Source organism: Erithacus rubecula (assembly GCF_903797595.1).
Source record: "Erithacus rubecula genome assembly, chromosome: 2".
Taxonomy (NCBI): Eukaryota; Metazoa; Chordata; class Aves; order Passeriformes; family Muscicapidae; genus Erithacus; species Erithacus rubecula.
Window position 1 is genome coordinate 43,917,372 of NC_136685.1, and position 14,092 is coordinate 43,931,463.

The window sequence follows — 14,092 nt, forward strand, 5'->3', positions numbered from 1 at the left end:
CTGCTCTTTCCCTTCACATTCCCTTCACACAGACATTTCTATGTCAATGTCAATGACACCAATTCCCACTTTGTTCCTCTGAGTACAGAACAGCATTAAACCCCTGACAGTCCTCCAACACCAGGTTATAAATGACCCCATTCTCTCCTGATAGAAAAGCTTTCACACAGAACATCATGCCTAGTCTTAGTGTTTTTCCATTCTGTGACTGTGAACTTTGATGCTGTATTATCCTTATCTTGCCCTGTGCTGGTTCTGAAGTCTGCCCTTTATTTAATGCTTTCTTTCTAAAGGTGAGAGAGAACATTTGGAATGTTCACTGAGAGACTGCCTAGGTCTCTTACAGAGAACTTGAGACAAGAACTGCCCAGCTACCATCTGCAGCTAAGCCAGGCTTTAAGTCAGAAAGATGCTTTAAAATCAGAATTTCCTACTGTATCCTTGAACAGTGCTATTTGCCTGCCCATGCACCATGCTGGTTTTGCTTCTCTTCCCTTCCAAATAAAAGAGGACAGTTTGTCTCATGTACTCTTTTGAGAAGCAAAGGGCACACTGTTGCATACCCTCCTTTTTGCATTTGCAATAAATATAGAGGGATCCAAAAAACCATCAAAATACTATTAAATACTATAAACTACAGTGAAAATAAAAGTCATGGTCTTATTATGAAAATTTAAAAAAATCCTAGCAATAATAAGACAAGAGGAAATGGCACAAAGTGAGATCCTTTTAGACATATGTGGTGGGAGTGATATTTAAAAATACACTCCAAAATATTGAAATCTCATCTCTTAGTGTCAAATTTCTTCTCTACTGTTCAGACATGATTTTCTGTCCTGGAAAGACAGGATGAATTGACACATGGCAGCTATTCCACATACCCTCATTTATGTACACACTGTAGTCTGTCATAAGTTTATAACTGAAGATATTTGGGTCTGTAAAGGATATTGAATCTTATGGGCACCCATAAATTTGGAGTGTATGAGAACTGGGTCACTAGTTATTTTCAAAAGAACAAGTTTAAAGTAACACTGTGTGCTTTGAATACGTATGTCTTTTCTCTTTCCAATATTCTTTACAGATACTTGGCATTCTTCTCATGTTTTCCCTCCTCATGAACCTACCTCTCATTCCCCTAACTCTCACTATTCTGTAAGTGTACACACCACCATCTTTCCTGTCTTTTCATCTGAGCTCTCATAACTCTATTTCATCCTGTGTTAGTTTCCTCTTTTTGACTCCATGTGAAAGCTGCTGCGTGCTGAGTAATTCAGTACATTTCCCTTCTCCCTGACCCTGAAAGCATTTTCCAGTATTTCCTACAACAGAGCATGAAACAATCAAGTCACAGTGTATTAATTCAAGGACTTCTCAAATGTCATCTACCTTTTCAAGGGCAGTAGCTACACTTACCAATAAAGTGACTCACATTTAGTAAAAGCAACTCTTTTGCAATCTTGGCTTCTTCATAAGGCATTTGACATAATTTAGCCCTTTTCTTGCTCACTACAAATGTGTGCATTTTATATTTATGTATTTACTATTTTAAATACATAATTCAGTATGAGAAAATGTTCTCCTGATACTGTTCAAATGCTTATGTGTATACAAATGAAATGTATGACTGTTATTGTACAAGTATGTTTAAGTATGTTGAAGTTAATTTGACAGGCATACCTGGCCACAAAGATTAAATGCCTTTTTAAATGCATTGTGTTTTCAGAGTGTTAATTTGAAGTCTGACTTTCTGCTTAGTCAAACTCTTAGAATGTTCTCAACACTTCAGTACAACCAGCAGCTTCTAACAGATACCACAGAAACCTTCAGAAAATATTTACCATCATTTTTCTTATGTCCTCTTCCCTTTCTGGAGCAACATTTATAATTCTGCAGTGGTGTAAGACTAGGACTTGATATATATATTCCAGAACAGAAAATAATTTGAATTAAATATCCCTACAAAATAATATCTTTACTTCTGAGAATAAATTATTATTATAGCTGCCTTTTTGTATTTATATTTATGTTCACATCTGATGGCTCTGAACCAATCTAAAATGTGATCTTATTCACAAAATTCCTACTTCAACAAAAAAGGTTGTATTTTGACATGAAAAACCAATAGTATTTGACAGAGTGTTTGAATTCATTTATTAACATCAGTGTGGGCCTTTTAAATTTCTAATTTATGTTTTTTCTAGGAGAGAAATCAAGCCTCTTAAGGGGCTATTGCAACATAATTCTTAACTGAGAAGCAGAAATAGGTTATATAAGGAGCAGTTGTTTTACTGCACATTCTCTATAAAGTTGTCACATGAAAAACATACTTTGCAAGTTATTCAAGATTTATAGGCACTCAAATAAGATGCTTGCAGTACTTATAGGTGGCATAACTGTGTGTGAGGCACAGTGCCAAAAAATAGCAGTAGTAACTGTTCAACAATGTCTGCAACAGATCAGGGTGATGTGTATCAGTTTACTTATAAATGTAATCCATTTGATTTCACTTCCATTCCAAAACACTTACTTGACCTGAGACTTGGCATGCTATGCTCCAACTCAAGACAAGTCTATTTAATAAATTGACATATGCTCTATAACAGGAGCTAATAATGGAAACATGTTCACTGTGAACTACTACTCAACTCTACAAAAACTCTGGATACTTTTTTTACCCTGAGAGTTGTTCATAGCTGAAATAATTCCTATGTTTATACTGCCATTTGCACCGCTCTCCAAAATGTTTGACAACTCCCCTATCTGTGGTTTAACTGCAGCACTTCTGCACAGATAAATTTTATTTCATCCAGTAAGGGCAAAATGCTGGCAAGAACAAAAAAGAAATGTTCTCCTATGACCTCTCTGCTGTGTAAATGTTTCTTAGTCTTTTCTGTGATCATATCTTGGTTTGTGTGGAGATGCTGTTAAGACAGAAAACATTTTTAGGAACTGGAAGAAATAACTTTGTTTGTGGTCTCCTTCATCCTCTTAGCTTTCATCAAAAACAAGCAAAATTAATTAATTTAAATAATTAAATGAGCTCACAAGAATTCTCTGAAACAATCTCTAGCATCTATAATTAAAGATTTTATAGTTGCCAAATCAAAGGGACACAGTGTTCTTGTTTAGGAAACTCCAATATGGTGGATAAAATTTGACTAAGAATTCAGGTTAAAGACACATCCCATTACACTTTCACTTTCTGACTTGTATAATCTACATATAACAGCAGTGCCCTAGTCACAGCGAATTCTAAGGGGTTTTTGAAAGAGTTCAAACTATTTAAAATCATTAATAAACATTTATTTCCTTAAAGCCTTAATACAAACTTTGTAATTCCATCTGATTTACATATATAGTCATAATTTATCTTTCAGGAGAAAAATGGATTGAATTTCTAAACAGCAGATGCTTCTTAACAGAAATGCAATGAAGAAACTTGATTCATGTGTGAGCAGGGAACACATAAAATATTTTGTCCAAAATGGATCTACTACGTAATGCCCAAAGTACACAAAGGAATGATCCCACCTCTCTTTTCTGGGGCAACTGGTGGAAAAAAAAACCTAATAGTAACCTGACCTGGAGTTATCTGAAACAAAAAGTAAGATGTGCTTCATCAGTACAAGGTTCTGTTGCTTGTCAAAGCCACCTTGAAGCTCATAATTTCTTTCTCTTTCTTTATCTCATTAATTGTTTCATTCAGTTCTGGTGAAAAACACAGAACGGGAGCTTTGGGACATGTGTGGAGACCAAATATAGTAAGCTTAAAACCTTCTTGGTATTTTAGGGAAGGTATTCCAAAAATGCAATGGCCCAGAGAAGCCATGGAAAATGTTAAGGTATGATGTAAGAAAATCCAGCTGCCTGTGGTGAGTTCAGGAATGGAGGAACTATGCCTTTGAAAAAAAAGTGAAACTAAACCAGGAGCATGGTCAAAAACTGCTGGACTGCAAAAAAGTCTGGGCTATGACACTTCCTAAATGTTACTTGGTAGATCCAGAATATTTTTATCAATTTTATACTGGGATTCAGAGCATAAATATTTTTCTGTCCTCCATCATAAAAACTTTTCAGAATACTTCAGTGATTCAAAGTCTACCTTTTGCTTTAGCACCATATTTTTAACAATATGGGGCTACTAGTCTTTGAGACTTAAAAATTTCAAACAAGAATGGTTTACTCCATTGTCTTTTTGAAATAAGTGTTCAGCTTTTGGTTCCTTTGTCACATGAAAAACATACTTGGTGAGTTACTAAAGAGAAAACAAGTGACACATACAGCTTTGCAAAAAGCATTCATCATTGAAATAAATACCTACAAGTGGCATGTAAATCCAAACACTTCTCAGATATACACAGAAAGGAGCAACCACGCTTCCTACACGGCACATCATGCTTCCAGTTCCAACAGCAAGTGATCTAGGCAGAAAAGAATTTGAGTAAGAATTCTGGCAGTTAAAGGAAACAATTAGAAATGCACAGACACTTAAAACATCAATAGGATTTGTGTCTTTAAGCAATTACACTAGGAAGATATTGCTATGCCAAGGTAAATTTATATTGTAGTGAAATTCAGCTGCTTCTGTAATTGAGATTTAAAATATAATTATCATTCAGCACAGATCAAGGGATGAATAACCAGGACTTAAAAGAAAGGCATAACAAATGTTTCAGAAAGTATTGAGTATTCTTCTAGTTCCCCAGTGGAACCTATTAATGCACATGGAATGCAAAATAAACAAAAAACTATGAAACTATGGTACAGCCAAACTCCAGACATCTCTGAAGCAGCTGAGGAACTCATCCCATCCCAAGTCTTTCAGATCTCCAGCACTGATGCCAAGAGCTACTGGATCTGGTGTAGAATAACAAAGGGAATTAAATAACATCAAATTAGTGAAAAATACGCAGCTGACGAAAGTTCTTACCTTACAATTGTTGGGTACAGTTCTGCTGTGTAGAGATATATAAGGCCAAATGCCACACCTATGGAAAATTTTCCAGCCATATTTGCTAAGATAATTAATATATTGAAATCCTATTGAAAGAGAGCACAAATAAATATATCACCAGAAAATAACACCCTTGCAAACAAAATTTACATTGTTCAAAAGTTGTGACCCTTCCTTAAACAATAAGCAATACTCATTGCTTGCTTTTTAAAAATTGCTCAATAAGTTACTATTTTTCATATCACTTTTTACCAGTCCTGGTTCACTGAAGCCCTGGGAGCATTTTATGTGTGACTCCAGCAACAACAGTGAAACTTGTACTGAAAATGCAGGAATCTATCTTACAGACTGGCAGCTGCAACTTAGATCCAGCCTTTAATTAACTGTTCTATGATTTAGAAAGAGCAGCTCCATCTATTGAGTTTAAGAGCTTTTAAAATCAATTTCTGCTATAGGAACACTTCCAGCCATACGTGACTAACCTGAGGTATGAACATAATTAAAACACAGATCAGTGCACTTAAAATAAGGAACGGAATGAGTGTGTTTCTCCTTCCCAGTTTGTCCATCGCAACGCAAGCAATGATATAGCAAGGCAACTCCACAGCACCTGTCAGTATGAAATTATCTCAGTTTAAGTCATTATTACACATATTCATCTTATAACTGTAACTTCCTCTTTATGAGGAATTTATCTGATCTAAGGGGTAAAATCAAGAGATAACCAGTGTGTTGTTCATTTGGTTACAGAAAGTGGGACAGAAAGCAGAGAACAAACAGTTTCTGTAAATACAGAAGTGGGAGTGGAGAGGGACAAGGGAAACAGGTTTCACAGCACAGAGCAGCTCCAGTTCTCTTTGGGGTGGAAAATTACAGAAAAGAGCAAGGCCACATTCTCTTTCTATGACACTGACACTTCTGTCTGAAGCTCTACATTTGCTGCTCTTCTCCTTCAGGTATTTTCATATTAACAGCTCAAGTGTGCCCACAGGGAATATTGCTAGTGTCACACTGACACACCTCTCAGGATATGCCAGCTTCCACCTGGACAGGGAAGAGTAGCCACAGGTGCCTCCCCCAGCATCAGCTCAAAATCACCTCAAAGTGAAAGGCAATAAAGGTCTGTCCACATCCAGTTTTCTGAGTAAGCCCCACTAATACAGAGTGCAGTTCCAGCTTTCTCCCTTCTCTATGAAAGAAGAGGGCTTACAATATCCCACTCTTACTACAGATCATTCCTTCCTAATGTGTCTTCACAGGGAAAAACTTCAGCTCTAAAGCATCTGGCATTTGGCTAGACCTGTTTGCACTGTGTAAACATGATTTGCCCCTAGACAAATAATAATGAGCCAAAGCCAGTTTGGACATGTTTTAAGCCTATTTGCTCAGGAAGAATGCTACTATGTCCAATGGAAAGTCAAGGAAGAACATAAGATAGAACCCTGAACAGCCTGGATTCCTTTACTAAGTACATATAGCATGTCAATACAACTACAATATCAGGAAACAATCTATTGGGGTTCTTTGGAAAAAGCAGGTTGTAATTATTCTGCAATTATTCTGTAATAGTCCGTTAGTCTGCTAAAATATTTTTAGAAGATGTGGGTGAAGTGTACTCCACAATAGCAGTTTATTTATCTGTGCAATACCAGCTCCCACTCTTCAACACATCAGTCTAACAATACACTGTAACACATGACAAAACAAACTGGAATAATGAGAGCCCCAGTCCTTCTGTGAGCCTGTGTACACGATCAGTCACATTCACTTCACTGAGAGTACTCAGCTGCACAAAGCAAAGCACATGATTTAATTCTTCACTGGCTCAGAGTTGCATGTCTGATCTAGAGTCTTCTGAAGTCAGTGGAATATTTCCACTGGTGTTAACAAATTTTGGATCAGGCCTTGAAAGCACAGAGCTGCCTTTATAAACAATTTACATGCCAGAGAAAGACTACAGCCAGAATGATAAAACTAACAGAGCATTACAACTTAATTAAAAATACACATTGGAGAAAACTAAAACTGACAATTATGACTATGTTTTCTACACAGACAAACTTAATATATGTGTAAGTGATAAAAGGAATATTTTTCCTCCTATTTTCTTAGTTTGTGACTTTAACAGCTGTGTGAATTTTGTGTTGCTTGTCTGATTCCTCTGGTGTTTGTGTGGATCTGCTATAAGCTTCCAGAGCAAAGAGAAGAAAAGCCAGAATATGGTTTTACAATCAGAAAGACAGACAGAGAAGAATTCTGTGCACCAACAAATTCTATTTTTTTTTTCTCAGATACAATGAAATTTGGAGTGACTGATACTCCTCCTGTGTTAGTCAACTTTATGAAGGCTTAGCATAAGAACAAGATTCACAAACAAAAAAAATTGGTTGTCAAATCTATAGATATTTTAAAATGTTAAATTCCAGTTCTGTCATTAACACAATAAGGCACAAAAATATTTACCTATGAGAAAGAGATTTAAATATTCATTGCCTCCTAGACTGACAGAACTGAGGGAAAAGACGTAGTACCCCAAGCTCCCAGTGAACCAGATCAGCCAGACTGTGATGGTCCTTCTTGCAATTTGCCAGTTACAAAACAGGTCTAAGATGTTGTGCTTCTTTGTTGAGGATGTATCATCATCACCCATTCTGCCACTGGCCAGATCATCTTGTTGGACTGAGCACAGTTCAGAAACTTTGCAGGGATTGCTGACTTTATTCCATCTTGCCATTGTATCAATCACTTTTTGTGCATCTTCATATCTTTCCTCTGACAGTAGCCAAAAAGGTGTTTCTGGGAGCATCCAACAGCACAAGACAAAGGGAAGAGTTGCTATGGAGAGAAATATCTGATAGACCCACCAGGTCCGAACCAAAAATCCCACGAGTGCCACAATCATAATTCCCATAGCAAAAAAAGCATGGACATGCATAGAAGCCCAGGTTCGTGCTTTAATGCCAACAAATTCAGTCACATAAACAAAAGCCACAACCAGATAGCCACTTGAAACCTGGGAGGGTGGGAGAGAGAAAAGAAAAAAAAAAAAAAAAAAAAAAAACAACAAAAAACAACAGAGTGAGGTTTGTTTCTACTCTCCTTGTGCACCAGCAGTAAAAACAAATAGCTAACAGTGTTCCACATCTGTGTATGCTTAATCCTCACTGCCCTGGTCTGTCTCACACTGACAGAAAAGAAGGCAACCATGAAAATGAATCAGCTGTAGAAAAAAATGCACTCAAACCTTCAGACTGCCTGGACACTATTTAAAAATGTGAAGTGAATTTGGATGCTTCTCTGTAGTGGGGGACAGCCAGCAAGAGATACCTGCGAAGAAATTTAATTTGCTGATGTCATAAAGCCCTTCTCCTCCAAAAATCAGGTCCCTTAATGACATCACAAACTGGATGCTTGGGAAAGAGAGGTCCCCTGAAGTAATTGTCACTTCTGAAAATCTTGATCTTGTCTTTTAAGAATATTAATAACCTACATGTCAGAAAACTGCACATTTACCAAGAATTACCTTCCATTAAATCAAATACCTGTCATTAAATCAAAGTTTTTATAATATTTGAAGAGAATCTCATATATATACACAATTACAGGTTCTCATATGGTATCAAGTGAATGCAATTAGTGGCATGTTCTGCATAATATTATTTCTTCATTGAATATATATATATATATTATTCATTATATATATATTTCAATTTCTCCAGTATCTCAACATCAGATTCCTGGTCTTAAAACATTTCAAAACACAGCTAGAGAATACAGACTAGAAAATATTTCAGTATATTGTTTTGATTAATCAATTTTCCCATCAACAGTATTCTAGTTAATAATCTCCTGTTCTGCACCCCCTGATAGGAAAGCTGCACTGACCTCAGTGGCATGGGGCTAGAGTTTAGGATTGCACCTTGCAAATCAGTCCCAGTGGCCAGATAAAACCATTGGTATGGTCAGAGCTTTTTGCTTTTCTAAATTACCACAGGATCTGGCATCAACAGCCAAGGGAGTCAGCAGAGGGAGTCCTGTATATCTCACTGTTAAAGGCTGACATGATGCAGTATTTCCTGCTAGGAAATTCAGCCAAAGGGAGCTCCAGGTACAAGGTCCTGTCTTGACCAATGCACTGGCAGAAGGAACAAAATTAATTATGGGAATATTTTCAAATATCTAACCCATGTTAATTAAGTCAGATGATGTTTTTTGTGATGGCATTCTAATTTCTTTATGCATTATATAATAAAAAGCTCAAGAATGTACTTTGGGCTGTAAAATAGTTATTCAAAATTGGTTACTATATATAAATATTGAATATGTGACAATATTGGATGTATACAGACACATAAAATTGTGTGTGTCGGTCTGCATAAACACATATACTGAAATACCCTTAAGTATAAAACATCTGGGTGTTAAACATGTCTGCCTATGTATTCAGTATTCCAGATACAGCTTAGAAGACCAAAGAGATTCATGGAAGAGAAAATGTGCATCTCTCTCCCATCACTCAAAACAGTAAAGATAAAAATAATACTTATTATAGGTTTGCTAGTTTAAGAAAAATATATTCCATTTCTAACAATAAGGAGAAATGCAACAGCATCTGCAATGCAGAATCCAGAGTTTGCTGCTCACACTTGGTATTTAATTACCAGTCCAGCAGAGGTTGGGATGGAGGAAGTACCAAACACTGCTCCATACAGACGCTTTCTATAAATTCAAAGAGGAAAACTGCTGGGGTCCAAGAACATTCAGACCTCTCCCTGCTTCTGCTGAAATAAGTGCAAACAGATGGGGCTTTAGAATAATGAAGTAAGAGGAGGGAAATATAACAAAAGGGAGGTTTTCCTGAGAGGGGTAAGAATGACATGGAAAAAGGGCCAGGGTGAGCATCCTTTCTTACCATAGCGAGGAGAAAGCGCACGATGACGAAACTGTAGTAGTCAAATGTGAAGGCCACTGCAACTCCAAATACAAACTGACCAGCACTTGTGAACCATATAACACGCTGCCTTCCCAGTCTGTAAATCACAGCATAACAAAATAATGAATAACCATAAACATTCTATTAAAATACACCTGCAACTCCAGAGAGTCTAGATGGAAGTCAACAGCTCACCGCAGAAACTCTGGTTCAGTTACCTATATTAATTTGTCAGTAATTCCAGCTTCCAAGAAAAAGAATGAATGGAACTTCCATTCCACAATGGAAGCAATGTGCAGTGAGCATTACATATGTTCACTTTCAGTTTTAACTTCTACATAACTGATTGGTAAATTTACTCTTATTTATGAGGCATATAAATCAGTTTTTCAGATATTTTATATTAAGTAGCATTATGTTAATTTTTTTACAAAAGTTAGCTGTGATAACACATCCCTTCTTTTGTTAAAGTAAAACCAATTTTGATAGTAATGAAACGGTTCTGTAACGTATCTTTGTCCAGTTCTTTAAAACTGAATTCTCTTAACAAATGACAATCACATAGTTCCCATAATCTTCTGATTTCTGACAGCATATATTCATGCATATAATACAGAAATCCAGGAAGAAAGTCAACTAATGGCAAAAATATCATGTCAAATACTAGCTTCAGCAGTAGATATACAAGACTCTATGGGAATTCACTACATTCTATCTACAAATGCTCTGTAACACAAACTGCTTGGAATTGTTTTTCTTCCCTGATAATAAATCCTTGGTCTCTTATGATATCCTCCATTGCAAACAGTTTTTTCAAAAATGAGATATTACTTTCAGACAGAGAGTTTGAGGACTTTTGGACTGGATTTTTTGTGAGCATTTCGCTTCTCAATAAAATTCCTCCTTTTTTTCTCCAGTCTTGACCTGGAGTCATGATTTGATCTTTGATCCCTGACAGAAAATATCTCAATAAGTCTTAGCTATCAGACCTCTTCTGTGGGAAATCTTTTAATTGGTAATGGGAGGGACACAGAAACTTATTTCCCATGAGGCAGGAGTGTGTCAGAAATAATAACTTTCAGCTGCAAATTCTGCAGTTGTAAATCTGCAACTCAGAATGTGTGTATTAATCTTAACTGGCTGTCCATGCGTGGATTAATGGAAATGAGAACAATAAAATCCTAACTTATAAATCATGTCCAAGTATCAATTAATAAAGTTATGATTATTTAAGGGGACTCAAAACAGATGTTCGCATTATATTCTGGTTTTTGTATTAAATACGGTTTTACAAAGCCTGGGACTGGGAGGCAGATTGATTCCATGTGATTCTAAAAGCCAAATTAAAAAAACAAAAAAGTTATAACTTGCTTTTGCATTCTCATGTTGCGACTGTCAAACTGCAGTGTTGTGCTAATGAAGGAAATCAGGAACAACACGCCTGATCTCCTGTTCTGCTTACACAGTTAGATGTGGGATGGAACATCATTCTCCATCCAACAGAACTGTCAGTCAAACAGCTCCTTTATAGAAATACATTAATAACCCTAAACCAGCCTTCAAAGCAAAGCACAGGTACAGAAAGTGTCCAAGACCAAGTAAGTTCAACAGAGTTTGGAAATTTGATGCACATATGGAGAGATGGCCATGGCTGGGTGCTCTTCTGAGGAGGAATATGCCTGTTTGTGTTGAGAGAGAAAACCAACTGAGGCAGGCAGCCTCAGGCTCACCCTGAGGGTCACTGTTCCTTCTGAGTCCAGCTCTGATGCTGGATTCCAGTGCAGGATCTGAGCTAACACCCAGGGAGTAAGCACTGGACGGGAATGGGCCTTGGAACCGTGAGCAAGAGACTGCTCGGGTCGAGTCCCTCCAGGACTGATGCTCCTCGTGCTCAAACAGAACTTGGCACATGCTGGTAAATAAGTGAAGCTACAGCACAGCTCACCCATGCCCATTTTTCCTCTTATGTTCATGAGATTTCAAGAGACTGAAATTTAAGGTAATTTTTCAGGGGAAACCTACAATTGGCAGCAAGGAAAAATAATATATGGGTGTTTGTTTTAGAATGGGGGACTTGATTAACCCCTTGAAGCATTTGCATCAACCACATGAGCTGTACTCACAACAAGGTGCTAGGAAAGGTGATTTTCAAATACATTATATTTAACCTTCTAGTAGCCCTTCAACTGTTTGTCATATTGCAAAATTAAAATCTGCATTTCCATGAGAAACCTCTTCTCATGAAAAATGAGGTTTTACCATTGCTATTTACAATGAGCTATTGCTATTCCTGTCAAAATAAGTAAACAAACAAATAAATAAATAAAAACCTAAAGGCAAATGCCAGCTACACAGAACAATTTCAAGGATCAAGGCCTAGAACAATGGATGACAAAGTATGAAAAAGTTTTTAAAGTAAACGACTTGAGAATACATTTTAAAATTAGTACATGTTATAGGAAAAAGAAAAAAAGTTAAACAATTGTGTGAATAAAGCAATATCCAAACCTCCTGAATGTTGAATATCTAGTTATGAAAACACAACAAATGGAAACAACAAAAAGAGGTAGAAACATATGGAGTTACTGAAGTCTGAAGCTACAGTTTTCAGAGGATGGCACTTTACCTGTCAGCAATATCACCAAAAATCACTGCTCCAATCAAGACTCCAAGCATGAACGTAGGCTGGATTAATTTTGCAAGCCATTCTCGGTCACAGACCAGATCCCACTGTGTAACAACAGTGCTCTTCCACTTTGTATCATCATAGAGAAATCCATCAGAACAAGGAAATACAGACTTGTTGCCTTTGTATTCATATGCCAGATCCAAAGTGGCTTCTCGTTTGGACCTGCTGCATTGATCCAGTTCCCAAATTTCTCCATTTTCCAGCTGGACTACAATGTAATTTTCTGGTGATGTCCACAGTGTCCAGATGTCCTCTATACTTGATGCAGAGGAGTTGTGGAAAAGAACACTACTCACATTTCCAGGGAACCCACATACAAAGTTAGGTGTAACAGCCATGAATACAGATGCTAAGTAATGGATACCACATGACATAGCTTGAAAGACAGATGCAAAATAAACACATGCTTGAAATCTGTAAAGAGAAAGAAAATATTTTACTGAGGAAAACCCCTCTATACATGAAAAAATATTCAGCATAATTGTTTGGGTAGATCAGTAATGGAGGTATCATTAACGTGTCTAGTCTTTTGTTGTGTGATGCTCCTTCAATATTAGCTAAGCTCTGCAAGAGACCAAAGATGAGAAAAAGTTTCACAGTAATCTGGTTTAAGAAATGAGTGCTACTCTTAGTTATGTGTTTAGTCATATAGAGAAGACCATTTAAAATGAAACAATTCTGACCTTAAGCACCTAGTTTGAAGCAACCTTCTACCTTCCAATTCTGTCTAGCACATCCCCTTAAAGTAAGGCCTTAAATTACTTGAATGGTTAGAAAAACCAAAATGTTGCAACTTCAGGTTCTTAGGGATACAGGTATGTGCATCAAATAAAACAAACCAAACTTATTACACCCCTCATTTCATCTAATTGTATCTCTATAACTGTTTTCCATCTATTTTCCATCTCTCTTTCTTGCAGCCAAAAGACAAGGAGAGAATACATGTAGACACATGTAGAAGATAGAATCTGAATGACATGAAATGTTTTGCACCAAAACAGAGCTCTGAACTGGGCTGGGTTTTGGCTTAAACAGGGTGTGCAGTTATCCATTAAAGATTGTATCATAAAGCAAACCTAGTAAAAGAATGTTTTATGCATAGCCTGAATTTTGGCATTTTAACAGCCTTTAAAACTTGCTTGAGATGCAAGCAAATCTTAGTATAGAATTTGCACATGTACTCTGAATTTCAAAAGACTTGCAATGAACTCTAGTGTCACAGTATGCAAATTCTGGACAGTTTCTGATAATTTAAGCATAAGCAGTCATTTTCTCAATTAAATGCTCAAATTATGCATATAATTAGTACACATCTGTTTCAGAAAAAAAAAACCAAAATAGCTTTTATTCTCCTCCCTTTTTTATTTCCTGAAGGCAATCAATTGCAATAATTTGAAGTAAAACTTCTACAGATACATTCTTACCTGCAGGATGCAGCAGGCCTTGGCAGTGTGAAACAAAAGCAGATTTTTTTACATGATCAAAGACTATCTCTGCTGAAGTATAGGAAATT

At 36.7% G+C, this 14,092-nt stretch overlaps 1 protein-coding gene across 5 annotated transcripts in view; it reads right to left on the bottom strand.

Moving 5' to 3' along the window:
* Positions 1–14,092, bottom strand: part of SLC22A16 (solute carrier family 22 member 16) — a 33,372-nt gene that overhangs the window by 3,684 nt on the left and 15,596 nt on the right. For 4 of the 5 annotated variants that reach the window (XM_079298718.1, XM_079298719.1, XM_079298721.1 and 1 more), the window contains 6 exons: positions 12,517–12,993; positions 9,870–9,987; positions 7,421–7,970; positions 5,440–5,567; positions 4,934–5,043; positions 4,325–4,424 (listed from right to left, as the gene is read on the bottom strand). In XM_079298718.1, coding sequence (XP_079154844.1) covers positions 4,325–4,424; positions 4,934–5,043; positions 5,440–5,567; positions 7,421–7,970; positions 9,870–9,987; positions 12,517–12,993 — 1,483 coding nt within the window. The remainder of the gene's footprint in view (positions 1–4,324; positions 4,425–4,933; positions 5,044–5,439; positions 5,568–7,420; positions 7,971–9,869; positions 9,988–12,516; positions 12,994–14,092) is intronic. The other variant, XM_079298722.1, reaches the window with a different exon arrangement.